The sequence below is a fragment of the Aulonocara stuartgranti genome (assembly GCF_965226115.1).
Source record: "Aulonocara stuartgranti genome assembly, chromosome: 20".
NCBI lineage: Eukaryota > Metazoa > Chordata > Actinopteri > Cichliformes > Cichlidae > Aulonocara > Aulonocara stuartgranti.
Genome location: NC_138956.1, coordinates 37,263,234 through 37,286,654, shown reverse-complemented (window position 1 = coordinate 37,286,654; position 23,421 = coordinate 37,263,234). Strand labels below are relative to the sequence as shown.

General features: G+C 42.4%; 1 protein-coding gene across 1 annotated transcript; it reads left to right on the top strand.

The window, feature by feature from the left end:
- Positions 1-8,686: 8,686 nt before the first annotated feature.
- LOC309697846 (L-rhamnose-binding lectin SML-like) lies at positions 8,687-22,859 on the top strand. Its single transcript, XM_082520039.1, has 13 exons — positions 8,687-8,958; positions 9,755-9,816; positions 10,280-10,312; positions 14,933-15,034; positions 17,179-17,269; positions 17,375-17,478; positions 17,568-17,612; positions 17,703-17,838; positions 17,928-18,031; positions 21,698-21,783; positions 21,908-22,042; positions 22,333-22,444; positions 22,617-22,859. Exons 2-13 carry the CDS (start codon positions 9,783-9,785, stop codon positions 22,682-22,684), a joined length of 1,050 nt encoding a protein of 349 aa, XP_082376165.1. The 5' UTR covers positions 8,687-8,958; positions 9,755-9,782; the 3' UTR covers positions 22,685-22,859.
- The last annotated feature ends 562 nt before the right edge of the window (positions 22,860-23,421 follow it).

Here is a 23,421-nt window from a genome sequence, read left to right as displayed (position 1 = left end):
AACATCTCATTGACCAGACGCTCAGCTGTGGTAGCAACACTCTGGTCGGGTACAAACCTCATTAAGATGGAGCCAACCAGACTTGCAGCATCTCCAGTGACCCAGCCAGCTGACCCTCTGGTTTCTTAAAATTCAAGAGCGAGGTGAGAGAGGCGTGGTCAGTGGGCAGAAGTAATTTCTTCCCATAGAAATATGGTCAGAAGTGGCGGAGACCTAGCAACTCTCGACGGGTGATGCAGTAGTTACTGTCTGCTCTGCTGAGAGAATGGCTGTAGTAGGAGATGGCCTGCTCATCATTCTCACTGCCTCCCAGACCCGTGTTGTTGGAATCCATGTCCACAATAAATGGGCACTGCAGGTCTGGATAGGCCAGCACAGGGACCTAAATCAGTGCAGATTGAAGCCTTTTAAAGGGTGTGGCACAGTCCTCGGTGAGATGGAATGCACAGCCTTTCTGTGTGAGCTGGTGCAGGGAGCTTGCAATGGTAGCAGAGTCCTTGATGAGCCGCCTGTAATACAATGCCTGGCCAAGGAAGCTCCGCAGCTCTGCAACGTTGCGAGGAATGGGCCAGTTCCTCAATGCGACCACCTTTGAGGGGTCAGTGGAAACCCCTCCTGTGCTTACAACATGGTTATACTTCAGGCTCTCCAATACTGGCTTTAGAGGTGGGAACAAGCTGCCACACTTCTTCCGTGGTGTGAAGTTCCACAGCCTTAGTGCCCAAATATAGAGTAGCTCTGGGTACATCCACTGTGGCCTCCTATTTGGTCAGCATGTTTGGACCAATGATGCAGGGGTCTTGTATGTTGGCTAAACAGAACTTGTGGTCAACAGTGCAGGTAGAAACAGTTATCTGGAGAGATCTTTTTCCTACCACTCTGGCCCGTTCACCAGTGACTGCTGTGATACGGAGATCTGTGGGCTTCAAATCCTGTGGACTTGGGCCATCAATACCGGGAAGGGTACTAGTGCAAACCAGGGACAGTCTGGATCCGGCTTCTAGACGCCAACCCAACCAACCTGCAATTGTGGCTTAGTGAGGTTGGGAGGGTTTGTTGTGGGTGGCAGTTCCTACTTTATGCCACCCAACCTTACTTTGACTGTGGTGCTGGGGTTTATGCACTCGGTGCTGGACAGTAGCATGCGATGTGGCCCAGCTAACCACACTGGTAGCATTCACCTCTAGCTTGCCAGGGAGCTCTTCAAGTCCCCCATTGTAGCCATCGAGGGGGCATACTGGAGATTTGGTGGGTCATTTCTTTGTTGTTGCTCCCCTCACAGTCTGCCTGGTGCACTCAATGACTTGTGCTGAAGGTATATTCCTCTGAGCCAAGCACATGTTCAGCTCGTACTGCTTCAATTAGGGCTGTTGTTAAATTTTTTGGTACATATAGGTGAATGTGTTCCTGCAGTCTTTTTGGTTGGAGCCCTCAAACAAAGGCCTGGACAGCAAGGCCTTTGTGCTGCAGTCTCAAAGGTGGGATACCCCTGGAATTTTTTATAGTCGGAGGTCAGCAGTACAAGACTTCCATTGCCTGTCAAAAATTCTGTCCCTACTGGGGAGGTAGAGTGGCAAATGGTTCCTGCCGCCAATGACTCCTTGATACCTTTCTCCATCGCCTCCCTCCCTCCACTCATACAAAGCTTGTATGAGTGGAGAGCATGGCGCCAGGAAGGAGACCAATGGTACAGTCATAGGGGGAATGTGGTGGTAAAGATAGGGCTATATTGTTGCTAGGTATTTCTTGGCCTGGAGAAAAAGGTCAGTAGAGCAGGGGGTGACACTTCCGGGGACCTGAAGGAAAAGTAAACTTGAGACAGTGGGCATGGCAGAATAAACTCCAGTTCACTGCCTTATTGTTGCTACTGTCCCAGTATCTGGGGACGTAGGTGTGGAGAAAGTTTTAGTTTCCCAGTGGTCGGTTGTCAATCAATCAATCAATCAATCAATCAATCAATCAATCAATCAATCAATCAATCAAACCTTTATTTGTCACATGCAATGTTACATATACATGTTACCTGCAGTGAAAATTTGACCCCCTTCTGACCATACTTACATTGCACAAACCTCACATTGGGAAGACAGGTCGGAAACAGGTAGGAAGGTAAGAAAACACTGAAAGTAATACACAAGGGGAGAGGATCCCACACTGTGCTCCTACAGGAGAGCAGTTTGAGAACAGAAAAAAACACCTCAGCACAGTAAAGCACATGGATCTTCATGTCTTACACCATAGAAAACAACATGTGACTTGCAACAGGGGTGGTATCGGGTATGGAGTTAGCTGAGGTACACAACAGCCCCATACGATCCTGCAGCCATCTTTCCGGCGCTGAACACAGCCATCTCCTGGCTGGCCCCGGGCAGCCGCATGAAGATAATGGTTGTTTGGGTTTGGTTTAGTGCGAACAAAGCTCATCCAATTTTCCAGCTGATCTAATGTCCATCACTGGTCCCCAGATCTATCGATTCCCTGTTGCAGAGTCGTGAGCTTCTCCAAGATCTTATCCATGTTATGTTCAATAAGCAAAGTCTGAGTACTCATGGCCTTGCCCATTGCAGTGCCGGCCAGCCCTTGTGGGATTTTGAGCAGCTTCTTTATTCTTCGATAAGCCAGGTTTGAGCCAATTCTGATCAGGCAAAACCTGATGGAACCTATCATGGTTCCGAATAGTTGGATGTCTTTCAAATGTCCTCTGTTGAGAACGTTGCCAGGCACACGACACTCCACTTTGCCAGCTGTTGCATGTCCAGCAGCAAACGTCTCTGCAGGATGATTGGGCTTCCTCGAGCCCAGGCTTCTCATCGATAAGAAGGTGTCAATTTCATTAAGAGACCAGTTGATCAAATCCATAATTCCTTAGTTTTTACAGAAAAAGACTGAGAGAGTATCAGACGAGACTAGACAAAGACAAAGAGCCAAACAGGAAAGATAAGAGAGGGAAAAAGATGCAACCACCTCTGTTAAGAGCCAAAAGAGCGAAAATTAGAGGGGATTAACCGTACAGGTTCAGTGTTGTGGATGATCATTGCAAAAACCTTGTTGTTCAGAGTGGTGGTGGGTATGGGAAGCTAAAGAGGTGTCAGAGAAATGTCCACAAAAGCACGTAGGAGATGTGAGGTTTGTTGGTGATAGAATCTTACAGAGAGCAAAAATCAGGGCTTAGGAAAAGATGAACCACCCACCAGTATTTCCGAGATTCCCAGCAGGCGGGATCTTAAGGCTGCTACGAAATTGCCCAGCACAGCCGCAATAGAGATATTCCCAAGCGTGGAAACGCCTCTCCCTCTCCTCTGGGGCGAGCCTTGAACACCTGATCTACAGGGACCCCAGGACCACTGCCGCCTCTTGTACATGCTCCACCCACGTGTCACTGTAGATGATAACATCATCCAGGTAGGCAGCAGTATATGCAGCGTGCGGCTGCAGCACCCAGTCCATGACACGCTGAAAAGTGACCGGGGCTCTGAACACGCCGAACAGAAGTGTGTTAAATTGGTGCACATCTGCAAAACGTTGTTGCAATGCAGCAACATCCGCTTTCTGGGCCTGTGTGAGATGGTTATCAAAATGGAGGGAGGTGGGAATTGTGGAATTTGGCACCTCCGGACCCAACTCATCTCTTTCTTTCACCATGCTCACCAGAGAAGTGGTTTCAGCCTTTCTCCATGCTTTGTTTGTGTGGTTCCTCCCTTGTCCTAGTCAACATCTCCCACTTGCCGTGTGACCACAAAGAGTCCTTGCCCCCTTGGCGAGTAACTCCGAGTATCACCGGCCACTCGGCCTTGGCACAGAAGCTCATTAACCTATTTTAGTTGCTGGTACTGGAATATTTTGGATGGTTTCTACACTTGGAGCTGAGGAGTTTGTCTGCAGAAAGGTCACTTTTTCTGAACCTACTTACAGTGGTATGAAAAAGTGACCCCAACACTTTCATTTAGAAACTGCATTTTCTGTTTACTTGTATCTTTGTCTGATATTTAAATTTCTTTGATGATCTGAAACATTTAAGTATGACAAACATACAAGAAATCAGCAAAGGGACAAACACTTTATCACACCATTAGACTTGGATTGTAACCATTCTCAGTCACATGTTTAACTTTTGCATGTTGCTGTAGCTGGTATGTTCAATGGTATGTTGTGTTTTTCATGGACTAGTTCAACATTTCTTCACACAGTCACAGTTGATGCAAACCGCTTTCTCAATAATACTAAAGATTTTTGAAGCAATAATGATGCTTTCCCCAGTAACCAACTCAATTACACATTTTAACTCATTCTCCAAAATACTGTCTCCTTTTCGTGCTCTCTCTCACATGGACATTTTCCATGCAAATCCAAACAAATGTGTTCCTTGCTGGCCTCCTGCCGCACCCTGTCGATTACCATACATTCGACCTAGTTTTTTAAAAAAAAATTGTTTTGTTTTTGTGATTCTTGCTGGGGTTGTGGCGCAGGAGATCTAGTAATTGGAGCATTTGGTTGTCCAATCCCTGGCCGCTCCAGCCTGCATGCCAAAGTAACCTTGGACAAGATACTGAACCCTGAATTGTTTCAAGTGCATTCATTGTTCGTTCTAGTTTTATTTTCTTGATTGTCTTATGATTCTGTATTCTGTGGTGTTTGCATTTAGCTTCCTGTTTTTCTTAGTGTCCATAGGTCTTGTTATCTCCTTACTGATACAATTTCCTTGTTTTTTATTACATTCCTTTACTTCTGAGTTTCTGAGATCCTTTTGTTTGTATTCTGTTCACTCAGTCTTCTTTATTTTAAACTCAGTCGAATATGCATGCAGTGTATTTGTCATCTGTTACTTCCTGTTTTAATTTGGTGGTCTGGAGTCTCTTGTGCTTGTATTTAGATCTACTTCCTAGAGGCTTGACCTTTGAATTTGACCTTTCAATAAAAAAATGTGTAAAATCTGAGTGCCTGATAATGAGATTGGGGCCCTTCCACTCCCTGGCTGGATCAGCTCTGTCTCATCAGCAGCAGTATACAGTGAGGTCAATAAGTATTTGATCACCCTGTGATTTTGCGCGTTCTCTTACTTAGAAATCATGGAGGGGTCTACAGTTTTCAGCATAGGTTAGATTTCCACTGTGAGAGACAGAATCTAAAAAGAAAAATCCAGAAATCACATTGTATGATTTTTGAACAATTTATTTGTGAATTACTGTGTCAAATAAGTATTTGATCACTTGAGTCAAAAAATAATAATATTTAGTACAGAAGCCTTTGTTAACAATTACCGAGGTCAAACGGTTCCTGTAGTTCTTCACCAGGTTTGCACACACTGCAGGAGGGATTTTGGCCCACTCATCCATAAAGATCTTCTCTAGATCTGTCAGATTTCGGGGCTGTCGCTGAGCAACATGGAGTTTCAGCTCCCTCCAAAGATTTTCTATTTGATTTAGGTCTGGAGACTGGCTAGGCTACTCCTGAACCTTGATATGCTTCTTACGGAGCCACTCCTTGGTTTTGCTGGCTGTGTGCTTTGGGTCATTGTCATGTTGGAAGACCCAGCCACGACCCATCTTTAATGCGCTGACTGAGGGAAGGAGGTTTTTACCCAATATGTCACAATACATGGCCCCATTCATCCTCTCCTTAATACAGTGCAGTCGTCCTGTCCCCTGTGCAGAAAAACACCCCCAGAGCTTGATGCTTCCAGCCCCATGCTTCACTGTAGGTATGGTATTATTGGGATGATACTCATCATGCTTCTTCCTCCAAACATGGCGAATGGAGTTAAGACCAAAATGTTCTACTTTTGTCTCATCTAACCACAGGACCTTCTCCCATGACTCCTCTGGACCATCCAGATGGTCCCTGGCAAACTTCACATGGGCCTGGACATGGGCTGACTTAAGCAGGGGAACCTTCCATGCGATGCAAGATTTTAAACCATGACGTCTTAGTGTATTACTGATAGTAGCCTTGGAAACGATGGTCCCAGCTCTCTTCATGGCATTGACCAGCTCCTCCCGTGTAGTTCTGGGCTGATTCTTCACCATTCTTGGCATCATTGAAACCCCACGCCTGGCCCCAGTCCGAGGGACATTGACAGTCATCATTAGCCTCTTCCATTTCCTGAAAATTGCTCCAACAGTTGTTCTTTTTTCACCAAGCTGGGTGGCAATCGCCCCATAGCCCTTTCCACTCACTGTATATGGACCATCCAGTCTCTGCCAGATGATCTATCTCTCAAAGCAGAAACCAGGCCTAGTTTGTGTTCCTTAGATTTATAGTTTATGAGTGCTAGTAAGAGCATTTCTCCTTGTGTTTCCGAGTGTGCTTCCATCCTCTAGTCTCAAGAAGTGGTTTCCTATCCACTGGGATACTCACCTCAACAATTCACCTGCCTGCTCATCCTTTGATGGCTCCCTCCTCTATGGATTCACAGAGCTGTGGACCTTCTCGCCCCCTGCTTCCCCACTTAAAGGTCACAACCTCACCTCATCTGAAACCTGAGCCATTTCCAGCCACTCCCTTGCTCCTCTCATCGCCTCATAAGCCCTCTGAGTGAATATTTTAAGAACTTCAAGGTACATCACAGTAAATGTCTTTCTGAAAGTGCTATGAATAATTTTAAGGATATAATTCCTCCACTGTTATCTTCCTCAATGTCTTGTGCCAACACCAAGTTTACTGCTCCATCGAGTGTTTTGCGTTTGGGTCCAACATCCTGCGTGCTGCACAGCCGTACCTCGACAGTCTAAACTGGGAGGCAACTACAGAGAGTACCGCAAAGGAACACAAAAACAGGGAACCTGAGAGGACACATGGAACAATAACGTATTATAAAAATGCAAAGAGGAGGGCTGTGTATCAAACTCTAACAGCAGTGCACAGTCACATACCTGCATTCATGACAAAGACCAACAAAGTAGAATGGTTAATTTTGGTGAACAACCAGTGTGAGCCCTGTGTGAAAAGACGGCATAGTTCGCTAGTCTCTTTCCTGGTAACGAAGTCTCACATGGAACGAACATCTAACCCAACATAAGGATGACAGAAGTAACCCACAGCAAATGATATTTAACCAAAAATAACCAAGTCAATTTCTATTAATGTTATGGACTAGCAACATGATTTCTTTCCACAACATTTACATTCGTTACCTCTGTGGGAATCCTTCATCACTCTGAAGATTACTCACAATTCTTTGCCCTTCATAGTCAATGCAGGGTGACATTTGCAATAGTAGGTGATGCCATTGTCCCATTTAGCAGGATTTAACTTCAAACCTTTTTAACTACACTGCTTCGCCAACTGGATGTAACTAATCAATTAGGTATGAGCCTCCTATTGGACAAATACTGAATGGTGATTATCTTTCAGTTGGCAACAAGTTGCCCAAATGATGCAATGAGTTGCTTCTCATTTCTTAAACAACCTTGTTGAAAGACACATCTCGTGGTCGTGGAAAAGATGATAGTGTGTGTAAAAAGGGTCAAACCATTGTCATGCATCAAGCAGAGAAAACAGCTAGTGGACAGTGGGGACAGAGCATCTTAGAGGTAGGAATGTGGCCAGAAAAAAATGTAATTTGCGAGGGAGCATAAAGATTGGATTCTGGAGCACTGGAAGAAGGTCATGTGGTCTGAGTCCAGATTTACTCTCTTCCAGAATGATGGCACATCAGGGTAAGAAGAGAGGCAGGTGAAGTGATGCACCCACCATGCTTGGTGCCTACTGTACAAGCCTGTGGGGGCAGTGCTCTAGGACTGCTGCAGTTGGTCAGGTCGAGGTTCAGCAATAGTATGTGCTCCAAGAATGAGGTCAGCTGACTACCTGACTATACTGAATGACCAGGTTATCCCATCAATGGATTTTTTCTTCCCTGATGGCATGAGCATATTCCAAGACGATAATGCTAGGATTCATCGAGCTCAAATTGTGAAAGAGTTGTTCTTCCAGCATGAGACATCATTGTCACACATGGATTAGCCACCACTGAGTCCAAACCTAAACCCCATTGAGAATCTTTGGCTGTGCTGGAGAAGGCTTTGTGCAGCAGACTCAGGTTGTTGGTAAAAAGTTAATGCAACACTGGATGGAGATAAATCTTGTGACACTGCAGAAGCTTCTCGAAACAATGCCACAGCGAATGAGCGAGTAATCAAAGATAAAGGCGGTCCAATGAAATATCAGAGTGTGTGACCTTTTTTTTGGGTGGAGACTTTTTGTTTAGCCAGGCAGTGCATGTTACAAAAGCAAAGACTATCAATAATTCAGAACACAAACACTGCATCACCGACCCAGGACCCTGACAGAGGCCATGTTTCCATATTGCACATGTACTGTAGTGATGGAAGTGAAATGAATGAAGAAATACATAAAGGCAACACGTGAACAAGAGGAGCTTCATAGAGCTCATCTTAAAAAAGCAAATGTGTTTGCCACAAGATCACATTCAGGTCACAATTGTGATGGGAAAAGCTGTCAGACAGGACAGGCTTTAAAAAAGAAGACGCCTCTTGGATGAAAGTGGAAACTCCAGAAACCTTTTGCATGAAGGTGTAGCTGTGTACAGTGACATGTTATGTTTTTCAGTATTTTTCCTATTTTGTTTTGGCGCTCTCTTGTCCTGTGTCAGTGTGCACAGTTTGGCTTCCCTCGTCCCGTTAGCCTCAATTAGTCCCAGCTGTGTTCCCTCTTGTTTCACATCCTCGCCTTAGCCTAGGTGTATTTAAGTCCTCTGTCGTCCTCTGCTTGTTGTTCTGTTGGCCTCTGTGTTTCCCTGTATTCCATATTTTTGAGTCTCCAGTTCTCTCCTGAGTTTTTGTGTCTTTGAGTGTTTTTGCCACAGCAATAAAGCTGCCTCTTTCAGTTCATCCTTTTGTATCTGCGCCCTGTAATTTGGATCCTCACTCTACCTGCTGCACAGCCGGACCTGAAAAGTTCTTCACGCAGTCAGAGTTGAAGTAACACTTCTGTCTAAATACTGTGAGTGTTTTTGAAACTCTGTTTTCCTCGTGAACTGGCTTCAGAACACATTTTCACCCACTTTCTCAAATCTTTCTCCTTTGCGTGCTTTGACCAGAGAGACGTGTGGAGATAATCCATGCAAATGTGAAAATTTTCTATACAAATGTGTTCCTGCTGCACTCATGCTGCACCCTGTTTTTCTTTTTTAATAATCGTTTTATCACTACAAACATCAAGCAGCTAAAACATCCACCTGCTGCCACCCCATTTAAACCACTGTAAACACTGGTGTGTTGAACACCCACAGCTGTTGCTGCATGTGTGTCTGTGTCGTCCACTTGGTCTCCGTCCTCTTTGTTCCCTCTTTAGGACGCTGTTAATGAACAGGGGAGTGTCACTTTCTCTCTGAGCTGATCAGGCTCTTTGAACTGTTCTGTGCTCTTCATTTAAATCCAGACGTGATCACATTTTCAAACTGTAGCTCCTAAACTTTGGAACAGCTCTTCACGACATCTGAATCATTACAAAAAAAGTTGCAATAATTTGTATCGTGTTTTAAGAAAAAAGAAAATTCTTACCAGTTGCTAAACTGATTTAACCAATCAACAAATATGAGATGTGAGCCTCTCCCAGCTGTCACTGGGTCAGCTGATCCAGGCTTACATAACTTTTAATGTAAAGTAGTTTTATTTCCTTATTCATTTACATCTGAGATAGAAGATAATCCACATTTTGGGTTTTTTTGCACTTTGCATATACATTACAAGTTTTATTCAGAGTAAATCCAGCAGCTCTGTGTTTGATCCTCCATCAGCTCTTCACTGTAATCCAGATCTCCTAACATGATGCTCTGCTCCGGACTCAGCAGCACACTGTGTGAGTACAACACACTGATCATCCTTTATTTATACATGAAATCAGCTGCACATGTTCAGTCTAATCCTTTTCTAGCTTTCCACTGTGCTGTACTGTGACATGCTTTTCTTTCTGCTTTATTGGATCAGTTCATCTAACATCCTAAATACATGTTTGCATCACCTCAGCAGGACAGTTAGGCTTCACAGAGTCCTGAGAGCAATTCATGGCTGATCATTTACTTTGAAGAGTTGAAGTCAAACTGTCAACACAAATAAGTTTATTGACAAAAGTTGGAAAGATGAAGAGAATAAATGTGTCATTGAAATCTGCTGTTTAGAAAGAGTTTCCAAAGAATCCAGGTGTGAATGAAAGCAGCAGCTTTCTCCTGTTTGCTTTTCATTTCTGTTTCATGTTTTGAGGTGAATTCAACTTGATATCAAACACACAGTCTGACACTGAGCTTTCTTTCTGTCTCTTTCAGTGCTGGCAGCAACCTGTTCACTCATCACTTCAGGTAAATGCTGCTTTACTGCTTCTTATATTTCTCAGCCTTGCTGTTAACTTTATACTTCCATCATGCTAATCATTGAACCTGAGCTCTTCTTCTGCTTGTGCAACTACTGAACAACCTTCACATATCACTAGTTTTTATTTCTCTCCACCAGAGAGGTTTTTATAAAGCAAAAACAACTTTTCCAGGCTGGTGATCTTTTATATCAGAGGAGCCATGTCCTCTCCAGCTTGCGAGTTATCTAGATGCACGTTTGAGCGACAGCAAGGAGTCAAGTCCTTCCTCTGATTTGAGGTTTTCTTTTGAGAGATGCTACAGTGTCTACAGTCGTACACAGTGAAGACGTAATATTATTAACAAGATGATCGACCTCTGTTGGAGCAGCGTTCAGATAGCTGCTCTGCTCTGTGTTGGTACAGGGCATTGAAAATGATAACAGTGGGTGGATTATATTCTTAAACTTAGTTACAGCACTTTCAGAAAGACATCTACTGTGATAAAGTCTACTCTCCACCGCTGTGTAAATGTAAATGTTATCAGGAAATGATCAGACAGCAGAGGGTTTTCAGGAAACTGTTAAATGTTCAGTTTCTCTGCCATATGCTAACACAAGATCTAGAGTGTGATTAAAGTGGGTTCTTTTACAGTTTGACAGAAGCCCACTGAGTCTAATATTGTCACGGCACTGAGTCTGGTGACCCCGTGTTTGTGTTTTTGGTTGAAGTTAAACTCTTTGAATTATGGTTTCCTGTTTGTATATTATTTGTAGTTCCTGGTTTCTAGGTGTCTCTTCTGTTTCTGTGCCTCCTCCATGTTCTTGATGAACGTTTAATTCTGTTCTCCGTGTGTTGTATGTGTAGTCTTATTTTTCTCTCTTCCCTGTGTCCCACATCTTGGTACTTTTGTTTCTGTGTTTCTTGTTGTCTCTGTTCCAGAGTCTGTCGTGTTTCCACGTCTCTGTCTAGTCTGCGTCTTTGTGGATGCCTCGTACTTCCTGTTTTACTTTGACAGTCTGTGTCCTATGTCAGTGTGTTCTGCTTTGCTTCCTTTATCTCTTTATTTCAGATTAGTCCCGGCTGTGCTTCCCTCCTTCTTTCCATTCCCTCGTTACTCCCTGGTGTATTTAAGCCCTGTGTTTTCCTCTGTCTGTTGTTGTCTTACACCCTCTGTGTTTCCAGCCATTTTCTAGTCACAGTTCCTGGTTTCTTTTCTCTTTTCTAGTTAAGGTTTGTATTTGAAGTGAGTTATTTGCCACTAGAGTAAAGCTGCCTCTTTTAGTTAACCCTTTTGCTTATGAGTCCTGCTTTTTGGTCCAACATGCTGCCTGCCACACAGCAAATCCATGACCTATAATGTAGTGATGGGCAGATGAAGCTTCATGAAGCACTGAAGCTTTTCATCCAATTGGTTCACCCCAGCGCAAAGCTTCTTGAAGCTTCATTTGCTCTAGCAGGACACCTACTGGACGTAAAAATAATAGCTGGCATGAATTTGAAGAGTGTGGCCTTTTGCACACAGCCTGTAAATGTCAACAACAAAAGGAGTGTGTAAAACATGTATATTGTAGTGATGGCAGTATACTGTGTATATTTATACTGGCAGTATGGAAAATGATCATTTGGAAATGCTTAAAATGGAAATGATCATTTACTGTGAGGTGAGGTGTGGTTGGGGTGTGGACAGTGGTTGTGCTTTTGTAACGTTGAGGTATGGACAGCTACACACTGAGGCTTTGAGCCTCAGTCCTGCCTGTTCACATTTTATTCTGTAAAAACTACATTTTCACTGCTTTTATGGCCTTTTTAGTGGGGAGAACATAGCTGGGATTTAATGATTTAACAAATCTTTTAAATCCTTTGTCCTCCACAATGCTAAATGGCTGGGAGTCCTCAATCACCATGCTGACCAGGTCTTCATCTATTGGAGATTGTCTTTGTCTTTCCTCAGGAGAACAAAGCACAAATATAAATATCACTCACGTAACTTATTACAGTTGTATAATATTGTTATATCATTTAGTAACATTACAGCATGCTATATTATCATTGCATTTGATGGCTCACCTGGTCTTGCTCCACAATCGGTGTTCCCCTTATTCTCATGCAAAGCTCTGTAGTGCCTAAGCATGGATGAGGTGTTGTTGTTATATCCCAGCTCCCTGGCACATAGCAAACACTTCACCTTGTACAAAAGTACAGACAGCTTAACATAGGTTTTATTGCACCATCAGTGTTATGAAAATACATCTTCTGTAGAAATTTACATACCTTGTTGGGAGGAATAAGATCAAAATGTTCCCACACAGGGGAGGACATCCTCCTCTTCTTAGCTGGCTCCATTCTCTCCTGACTTTCTCTCCTCACTCTCATAAACCTCCAAACTGTCTCCAAACTCTCACTAACCGCAACTCTCCATCAAACACCCACATTTTGAATGAAGACTGAGGGTTTATATCGCTGTCATAGCTCGCGGCAAAGTTCAAACCACTTCATGAACCAGTCACGTGGTACAGCCGGGCAGCGAGGCTTCGGACGTCATCATTTTCAGCTCCTCCCATAAATGAAGCAAGCCTCGATACGCGCATCGCGGAAACGCTCCCTCAATTACTCGACACAAGCTTCGAAGCCTCGATACATAACGTCACATCACTACTATAATGGACCAAATGCATTGTGAGCACTAAATCAGAACCAGTTAAATGAAAACTGGAAAATGTAACATAACAAATAAAAACCCCACATGTTCTCAATAAATCAACAGGTTAACACATAAGAATGTTTTTATTTCAAAGTTTAAGTTTAAAATAAAAAAATATTTATATTCACGTGTATCATGTTGATAACAGCAATGTTATTTGTAAATAAAAATATATATATTACATCTTTTAATCATGTAAATTCCCTGCTCCTGTCATAGACGTGCACATGATGTCCAAAAAAATTACCAAGTCCAAAGTTCAAATGTTAAACGTCATATTGACGTCCAGGTTGGGTCATGGTTGGACGTCCAAATTGTAGATTAAGTTCAGATGATGGACCGGCAGACCAAATATTGAGAAGATCTTAACATCTATCCAACGTTCAATGTTTAGTGAATGTGCTTTAGCAAAAAGGAAAGTTTGAAGCCTGATCTTGAAAGTAGAGATAGTGTCTGTGTCCTGAATCCAAACTGGAAGCTGGTTCCACAGAAGAGGGGCCTGAAAACTGAAGGCTCTGCCTCCCATTCTACTTTTAAATACTCTAGGAACAACAAGTAGGCCTGCAGAGCGAGAGCGAAGTGCTCTAATAGGGTGATATGGTACTACAAGGTCATTAAGATAAGATGGGGCCTGATTATTTAAGACCTTGTATGTGAGGAGCAGGATTTTGAATTCTGGATTTAACAGGAAGCCAAAACAGGAGAAATCTGCTCTCTCTTTCTAGTCCCTGTCAGGACTCTTGCTGCAGCATTTTGGATCAGCTGAAGGCTTTTCAGGGAGTTTTTAGGACTTCCTGATAATAATGAATTACAGTCGTCCAGCCTGGAAGTAATAAATGCATGAACTAGTTTGTCAGCGTCACTCTGAGACAGGATATTTCTAACTTTAGAGATGTTGCACAAATGGAAGAAAGCAGTCTTACATATTTGTTTAATATGTGTTATGAGCGGCTGTGTGCAGACAGGAATAGGACCCAAGGTGCAGACTCCGGAGACAGATGTGAACTCAAAACAGCTTTAATGTTAAACTCAAATATAACATAACGGGGGGGGGGGAAAATCAAAATAAACTTACACCAGAGGACTGACAGAACACACAGCTAGAAAAACAGTAGATCACGACACAGACAGAGAAACACAAGGCTTAAATACACAGAGGGAGCAATCAGGGAATGGGTAACAGGAGGGAAACACAGCTGGGGCAAATCAGGCCTAACGAGACCAGGGGAAGCGAAACCAGATACATTAACCTCAGACAAGGACCTTCAAAATAAAACAGGAAACATGACACAGTCTGAACTAAAGACACAGACTCGCAGGCACTGCAACAGAGGGAACAGAGACGTGGGACCAGGGCAGACACACTGGACACGGGGATATAGCATCTAAGGATACACAGAGACGCCAACTAGACAAGGGGATACAGCTGACAGGGGAGACAGAGCAACTAGAGAAGACAGACATAAACCATAAGACAGAACTCAAAGAAACCAAAGACTAGAAATTCTAAATAATATAATAAACTCAAAAACCCCGGGTCAACGACCCAGGCATCCTAACAATATGTGCGTTGAAGGACGTGTCCTGGTCAAAAATGACTCCAAGGTTCCTCACAGCGTTACTGGAGGCCGAGGTAATGCCATCCAGAGTAAGAATCTGCTTAGAGACCATATTTGAATAAACTTACAGCTCAATGCAGTTTCTGTGTTTCTGTAATCTTTTACTGACTTTAATCACTTAAAAAAATGCACACAGCGTGTTCCTGCCTGTTAGCAGTTAAACAGCTACGTTAGCTAACCAAATAGCCTTTTCACTACATCATCAAACCTTTTGAGAAAAAAAGACGGCCGGCCTTCTCTGTGTTACTTTTACATTTCCCTCCATTGCTTTACCCTCATATTACGTTTTTTAATATTTTGATTTCAGGCTTTATCAGAGCACAACTTCCCGTTCCTCCTGCTGTGACGGCCATATCCAGAGGAAGAGTGATCACCTTTAGCAGCCTCAGTGTTCAACGCCTGAGCTGTGGTAAGATGGAAAATAGTCTCCAAAAACCAGCAGCCTAAGCAGAGAAGCCCAGACCTCCTCCTCCCCAGCCAGCTCCTTTAGCTTGTCTGGGGGACACCAAAGCGTTACCAGGCCAGCTGAGAGTTAATAAAATTACATTTACTAAATAATAAAGTGTTTAAAACATTAATACCTAAAAAGAGATAAACGTGTGCAAGTTGCTACAGATTAGTCAATAAACAGCAGCAGCCTGGACAAAGCTGTTTCTCTAATGCTGTTAGAGAAACAGTCTAAGGCAGCTTCCTTAAGTAAAACAAACACGGAGACAGTCTTGAATCAACAATCGTCTCGAGATATTTATAGGGTTGCACATATTCCACCTTAATGTTTGTGGCATCAGACATGTTGGGAGCTTTTCTGAAGTCCACAGTTGGTTCCTTGGTTTTTGATATGTTGAGGTTACAGATTGTTCAATAACAGCTCCATGGTTGGTTTTCTTGCCCCTCAAAAAACTCACGTTTGCTCAAAGCTGCCTCACAGACTTTTTCTGCTTGTGTGTCAGGTGGGTAGTTAGCACGGAGGCTTGTGTGACATGCACTGAAGTGTGTCTCCACTGTGTCACTTTCTCGTCGCCACAGTCGTCCCACAAGTGAGACACGCTCACATTTCTTTAGCCGTTGTAGAAAAGAGCTCTGCCTCCCACTCACTGTGAAAACAGAACATTTTTCTGCCATGTTTTTCTGTCGGGGTAAAAACTGCATCTAGATCCTCCTTCGGGCTGCGCCTGCTTTCTTATCTCAGCGGAGAAAAATGGCAGTTTATCTTCATGATGCTGAACTTTGACCTCAGACAGGTCTGAGTGCATACACAGAAAATCAGTTTTACCATTCAAATCTCTAGTAATCCAGATGTTACTGGTTAAAAAAGTACAGCCACACATTTAAATTCAGTTTTTATTTCCATGGTAACCTGCAGTATTTTCAGAGCATGCCCTGTGGGCGACTCTCACGGCCCGTGGGCACGTGTTGCTGCCTCTGTTATGCACAGTCGCTCCTTTTGCTCAGCAGGAATCAGATAGTTGACTGACAGCAGTTTCATGGCCAGGTGAGGCCTGTTTGTCACGGCCGAGCTGACTGGAGGGTTCAGATGCAGAACTCCACGTAACACCACGAAAACATGAACAAGGATTTATTCTCAAAAGCAAAAACGTCAAGATATGATTTGCAACGTACTATGAACTAAAGTTGTCTTCTAAGCATATAAACCTAACATGGAACAAGGGCTTGACTGCTACTATGAATCAGCGTAATTGAAATCTTCATGGAAACAAAAACACTCTGTTCGAGAGCACAGAGGGGAGACGCTGGAAATGCACCGGGAGTCTCAGTGCGCTGTAACGGGAGGAGAGTGGATTTAGTGCCTAGGCCTGGGGGAAAGTGTCCAGGAAAACATCACCGAATTTTGCCGGGCGGAGGGCGGACACAAAGGGAGTACTAGGTCCGGGTGAGGGGCAGATTCACTCCTATTTAGTGCATGGGGATCTGCCCGGCCCGGGAGCCGTCGCCAGTCCCCTTCCAGGCCTTCCCCAAACCGCAGCACAATTAATGTCCAAGCATTCAACTTTCAATACTAAACGCTGTCAAACCTAAAATGAGGACGTGGGCCCAGATAGTGAGCTATGGGCAAAACACAGTGAGTCTCAGTCTGCACAATCACCTGTTAATTGTCTGAAGCAACACTGACTAGGTGAAGCAGAACTTGTGGCGAAGAGTGAAGTGAGCGCTGGTCCATAAATGTTGACAGCTCAGTCGCTCACAGCTGAGGAGACGCCACTGTACAGTAACTCCACCCCAAGGTGGAGACAGCAGCTCAGAGGCAAAACAGCTGTACTCACCCGGACCATGACACTGTTCCCTCAGTTCATTCAAACTTTAGCACATAAAACATCTTAGTTTGTACTTGGATGTTCACTGGAACTCTTAACATGACAAATAAATCAACCAATCAGAGAAGGTTTGATGTAAAATCCACGGTGGTGGTGTACAGAGGTCGGACTAACATTTATGGATGTGACTGCAGCTGCTGGGTCTAAAACACAAAGTGCATCAAACCTGCTTTACTACATGTCGTTTCTCCTTTTCTCTGATACTGTGTGTGTATAACAGAGAGGGGAGTGATCACTGTGCAGTCAGCTGTGTACAGATGTGCAGATACACAAACCTGCTCTCAGACTGGCACTCAGCACATCAAGAACAGGTAGTTTAAGATCTTCAATAACAAATGACTGTTTGAATAAAAACAGCAGCAGCTCTGAAACACTTTAACAAAGCTGAAAACGAGCTGCTTTCTGTGTCCCTGCAGCTGTGATGGAAGAAAAGTGTGTGACATAAATATGAACATCATCAGTGCTTCTGATCCCGGCGTCTGCACCTACCTGGACACCACCTACACCTGCGTCCCAGAGAGTCTGTTACATCTGTGATTATCAGCTAACAATCAATCACATCTGTACATGAATCATTACAGTTTCTAATGTGATGCGTTTCTTTGTCAGTCCACAATGTAACATGTGAAGGATCTCAGGCGAACCTTCAGTGTGGTCAGATTTATTTTTCTCATTTATTGTAACTTTAGTGGATTCATTTGATAGAACTACAAACATGGTTACAGTTCATGAACTCTTCCTCAGGTGAAGGACAGGTTATAGTCGTCTCCTGGGCGAATTATGGTCGCCGTGACAACACCACGTGCCCTGATGGAAATCCTGATCACGTCAAAAATGTTCTCTGTTCGAGTCCCAGTAGTGCAGAATATGTAACTAACAGGTAGAGATGCTGACTCTCTTTCCATCTTCTCTCAGATGACACGACGTACTTCAGTCCTCTGCTGACTCACCTTTGACCTGCATTCACAGGTGTAACAGGCAGAACAACTGTACTGTTGGAGCATCAAACACAGGGTTTGGAGACCCCTGTGGTGGCACCTACAAGTACCTGGAGGTGTTTTACACTTGTCAGGGTAAGAACCTGAAACCTTTAGACTGCATTCATTCCTGTGCGCATAAAAAGGTCATTGCTGAAAAAGACTCAATAATCTGACATGAATATCTTGTCAGCTTATTTTTACAGATCCTGAGTGAACAAATTGAAATGATGTTTATGAAAGTCTTAAAAAACAGAATCCTGTGATTTTTATAGAACTTAATTATGGAAAAATGTAATTTAATGAAGAAATCAGTGATGCTGATCACAATATATAGATACTCCAAAACAAAATGTAAAAATCTATTAGTCTGTTTTCTCCTAAATGCTGCAGTGTTAGACCTGCTTTAAAAAATACTGCACCAGCTGATGTTTTTCCTTTGATGTGTGAAAAGTCCTCTGAGTTTTAAAAGTGCTGCAATTCAGTTTTATTTATACAGCACCAAATCCAAATAACAGATTGCCTCAAGTTGCTTTGTATAAAAAAAGTAGAGACCTTAGAATAATAGAAACAAAACAGAGAAAATCTCACCAATCATATGACTCCCTGTGATGATGTCACATGGAAAACCTCTATACACAAAGTGAAGAGGGTCCAGGCTCTCACACATGACAGGCCTGACTCTGTATGGACTTTTGGAAGACTGGGCACCATGGATTGGCTAATTCATGTGAACTGAGCTTCATCCCACATTTTATTATTCATGTGGCTTAAACTTTGTTCAGTTGTTGTTACTAACGTCTTTAGTAAGTAAGTAAAAGTTTATTTATAAAACACCTTTCAAGACAGAGATCAAAAGTGCTTCACCAAAAAATAACAGAGCATAAAAAAGAGTTATCCAAACACATGCCTAAATACTGAGTTTTTATTGGTTCTTGAAAGACACGACTGAGATCTCAGGCTCAGAGGGAGAGAGTTTCAGAGTCTGGGAACCACTGTGGTCAAAACTCGGTCTCCTTTAGTTTTCAACCTCCTGTCATGTTCAATAAGTAGCTCTTGATCACATGACCTCAGGGACCTGCTGATGGCTGTAAAGGCTCACTGATCGTCCACTAAGAGCTCTGAAAGTCAAACCAGAATCTCGAAGAATGTTTTGTTTAGACTGGTGAGCAATGAATTAGAGTGATGTAAGGTTTATATTTGTGAGGCGAATAGTCTTTCATTGTTACATTGTCAACAATTCATATCATAACATATCAAATTTATTTGTATACCACATTTAAAGACCAAAGTGCTTTCCAGTAAAACCATAATACAGATCAAATCAAAATATAAGAATATACACACACACACACACACACACACACACACACACACACACACACACACACACACACACACACACACATATGTGTATATTTGTTTCTCTACAGTTTTTTCTTGTTTTTAACTGATTGTGAAGCACTTTGGTCAACTCTGTTGTTCTTAAATGTGCCATACAAATAAATTTTGAATTTGAATTTTTTTTCATAAGCTTATCAAGTAAGCTAATGAAAATGACATCGTAAATAAAAAACGTCTCTGTTTTATTCGCTGATGTTTCCTGAACATCGACAGAATGTGGAGAACAGAACATCTGTTGTGTTTACCAACTGAAGATAAGGCAGAGATACCGCTTTATACCACAAGATGGTGCAGTAAATCAGTGTAACAGTTCTTTAATAACAATCTGAAGTTGAGAGATGAACACATTTTGCAATAAAAGTACATTAAAAGGGAGAGTTTATAAAGTCCTCCGACCAAATTAAAGACACATACAAGTAAAAATCAAACAGACAGAATTAGGGCTGTTCGATATAACGATATATATCGGATGACGATGTAAAAACGTCGATCGTTTCATTTTACGCTGTCGTTTGTTTCCTGGTTACGGTTTACGGCAATATTTGTTCATGGTTTGATGGTCACTGTAGTGGCTATATTCATTTCTTAAAGTTCTCTCTTTCTCTTATATTTAATATCACCACACTACAGACGGACAAGCGCCTGTTTTTATGCGTTGTCATTAGCAACAACGACGGTAACAGCACCGTGTGTCCGCTTGTTCCACATAAACCTTTCACAATAAAGCTCAAGATCCTGTTGAGACTTTTCAAAATAAACTGAATCACGTGAAAGATGCAGATTATTTACGGATGAGAATTAAAAAAGAGCCGCCAGGTGCTAAAAAATAAACCTTAGACTCAAACGTTAGAACAGGCTTCTCCCCGCAGCACGCCGTGTAATAAATACAAAGAAAACGGCGCCGTTACAACTTGTGTCTAAAAATCTATCGTTTCATGCATCGGTTAAAACACTCGACTCCAGTTACACGACGCCCAGCTGGAAACACTTCAGGCAAGTCGAGCTGCCCGAGATTCACAGAATTTACAGAAAATGTTACATTTATGTGATTTATATCGTTATCGGACGATAGATGTTTTATATCGGGATATGAGATTTTGGTCATATCACACAGCCCTAGACAGAATTAAAAGAAAAAGGTTAAATGCAAAACAGAAAATGACAGGAGCTCCGATCAACACAATATTAAAATTAGGTAGTCAGAAAAAAGAGACTAGATAAGCACAAAGACACAGGTTATATCATGTCAAATCATCCAAGCCTTCTGCTTGGATGATTTAAAAATATATTTAATTAGAAAATTTATGCGTATTTAATTGAAAATACACATGAATTTGAATGTCTTTCCCAAAATACAGTTTGAGAAACAACAATGTTTTTTGTTTTTGTAATACTTGTATATATTTTACAAAAACATAAAAATATGTAAAACTTGTTACATTTGCTCATTTCAGCATGAAAGATTTATCAACATAGTCAGGACACACCTTATTCATTTATTTTTTTATTTTCATGACTATTTACATTGTAGATTCTCACTGAAGGGATCAAAACTATGAATGAACATGTAGAATTATAACTCAAAATATGTTTTATATTTTAGATTCTTGGTAACAGCCACCCTTTGCTTTGATTTCTGCTTTGCACACTCTTGGCCTTGTCTCCATGAGCTCCATGAGGTCGTCTCCTGAAATGGTTTTCCAACAGTCTTGAAGGAGTTCCCAGAGATGCTGAGCGCTTGTTGGTCCTTTGCCTTCACTCTGCGGTGTGAAAAGCAAAAATGTGCTTGTATTTGCTAATTAAATGTGAAAACACTGAAGCATTCCTACAAAGTCCTATATTTGAGCGCACACTAATAAAATTCCTTCTGTGACCATCACTGCAAACAGCCAGCTGATCTACACAGCAACAGGGATCCTTGAATATCAGATGAACACAAGAACAGAAGCCTCAGTGGAGACGAAAACTAGAGGCAGAAAGGAGGGAAGTTACCCAACTATCAGAACTGCAGAGAAGTGTGATGGGACGCCTAACAAGTACAACAAGCTGTACAAACCTGAGGCCTTAGAAAGACCCAGGCAGTGTCGTACTGATGTAGTTAGTCAGTTACATAATTAACCAGCCGTTAATATGAAAGTCATTGTTCAAGCTCAGCTTCTTCTAACATGAGATGATCGACTGCTTTGCTTTGGCGTGTACTCAACTGACAGTTTATTAGGAACACATGAAAAATAATGAAACAGATGTCTGTTATGAAATTCTTCATCTTCTGTTCTGAAGTTTATGGGGAGAAATTACTTTCTTTTGAGGAACCATTAATCTGTTCACCGACCTTTTAACTTTGCGTTCATGCTGCAGCTCCTTCCTGCCCATCTGGTTGGACTTGGTTTGGAGGTCGCTGTTTCCTCTTTAACAGCAGCATGAAGACCTGGACTGATGCTGAGGTACATCAGGAAATAACAGCAGCTGTCGCTGCATCACTGATGATATAAAGACTTTCTGTCTTTGACTGATTTTAAATGCATTCTCACACTTTTCATCTTCTGTGCACCTCATCTTCCTCCTCAGAGTTCCTGTCAGACACTCGGTGGACATCTGGCCTCATTCCACAGCACAGCTGAGTACACCTTCATCAGAGAGCTCACTCGCACAGCAGCAGGGTCGTATACACCAGCTTGGGTTGGAGGCAACGACAGAGAGAATGTAAGTGTTTCACAGATAAAGAGGATGAGCTGCAGCTGTTTCTGATATTTCATATGTTTCTCTTCATATTCATCAGTTTGATTCAAAGGTCAACATGTGACAGACTGATTAATCAGGACTTTGTTCCTGGAGACAGATGTTGCTGTTGACTTGACTTTTCTTTTCATTTTTTACCTGCACAAACAAAATGAACCTTCGTTGTGTTCGAGTGGTGTAAGAGGTCTCATGTCTGCACTCTCAGCATAGATGCATCAAAGTACATCAGAACAAACTGAACTTTATTCTTCCAGGAAACTGTGTGGAAGTGGAGTGATGGTTCCCAGTTTGACTTCACAAACTGGGCCAAAGAACAACCAAACAACTCTGGAGGAGATCAAGATTGTATGGAGATAAACTTTAATGGTACAAACTGAAAGTGGGCCTGTTGATGAAATGTGTTTGGTTTTTATATTGACTGAAGTCATGTGATCTTAGGTCTTTATAAGAACTGTGTTTGTTCTTTTTACATTAGAGAAGAAGAAAACATTTACAGCACAGACCTCTGATTTTATTTCTTTGTTTTGATTCTTTACAGGAGGAGATTTTGTCAACGACTCAGGATGTGACTCACAGAGAGGGTTTGTTTGTGTCAGAGGTCCATAACTGCTCCTTCGTGTCCTGACACGTCTGACATGATGATGTCACAGCCTCACTGCTGATGTCACTTCCAGCAGGATGTCAAGCCTCGATGACATCACTGCTGGATTCTGTTGATAAATATGATTTCATATCACAATAAACAGGAAAATAAATTCAATAAAATTTAAAGGAACTGAAATGTTGACCTGAAAGTGAGTCATTCATGCTTCAAATCATCATCTGATCATTTTAATAAACCTCAAAATGCTTTCTGTCTCCCTGCAGCTGTGATGGAAAAATAGGTGTGACATAAATACACCATCAGTGTCATGTTTCGGCTGTGTACAGGCAGGAGAAAGACCCAAACGCAAAACTCACGACAACGAAATGAAACTCAAAAAGCTGCTTTATTGCAGAATGGCGTGGAAAACTAAACTGAAACGCAAGGAAACACAGCCATGAGGGAGACTACAACACTGACAAAGAGAAACACAGAGCTCAAATACACAAAGGGATAACGAGGGAACGAGACACAGAAGGAGAGCACAGCTGGGAGTAATCAGGCTGGACGAGACAAGGGAAGCAAAACTAGAAACACTGACATGAGACACGGACCTTCAAAGTAAAACAGGAAACACACTGACTGAACTCTAGACATGTAAACTTAACAGCAACTGGGGAGACAGAACATAGGAACCTGAAACATGGTACAAAAACGTCACAGTAGACATAACATGGAACACAGGGAAGCCATATTACAA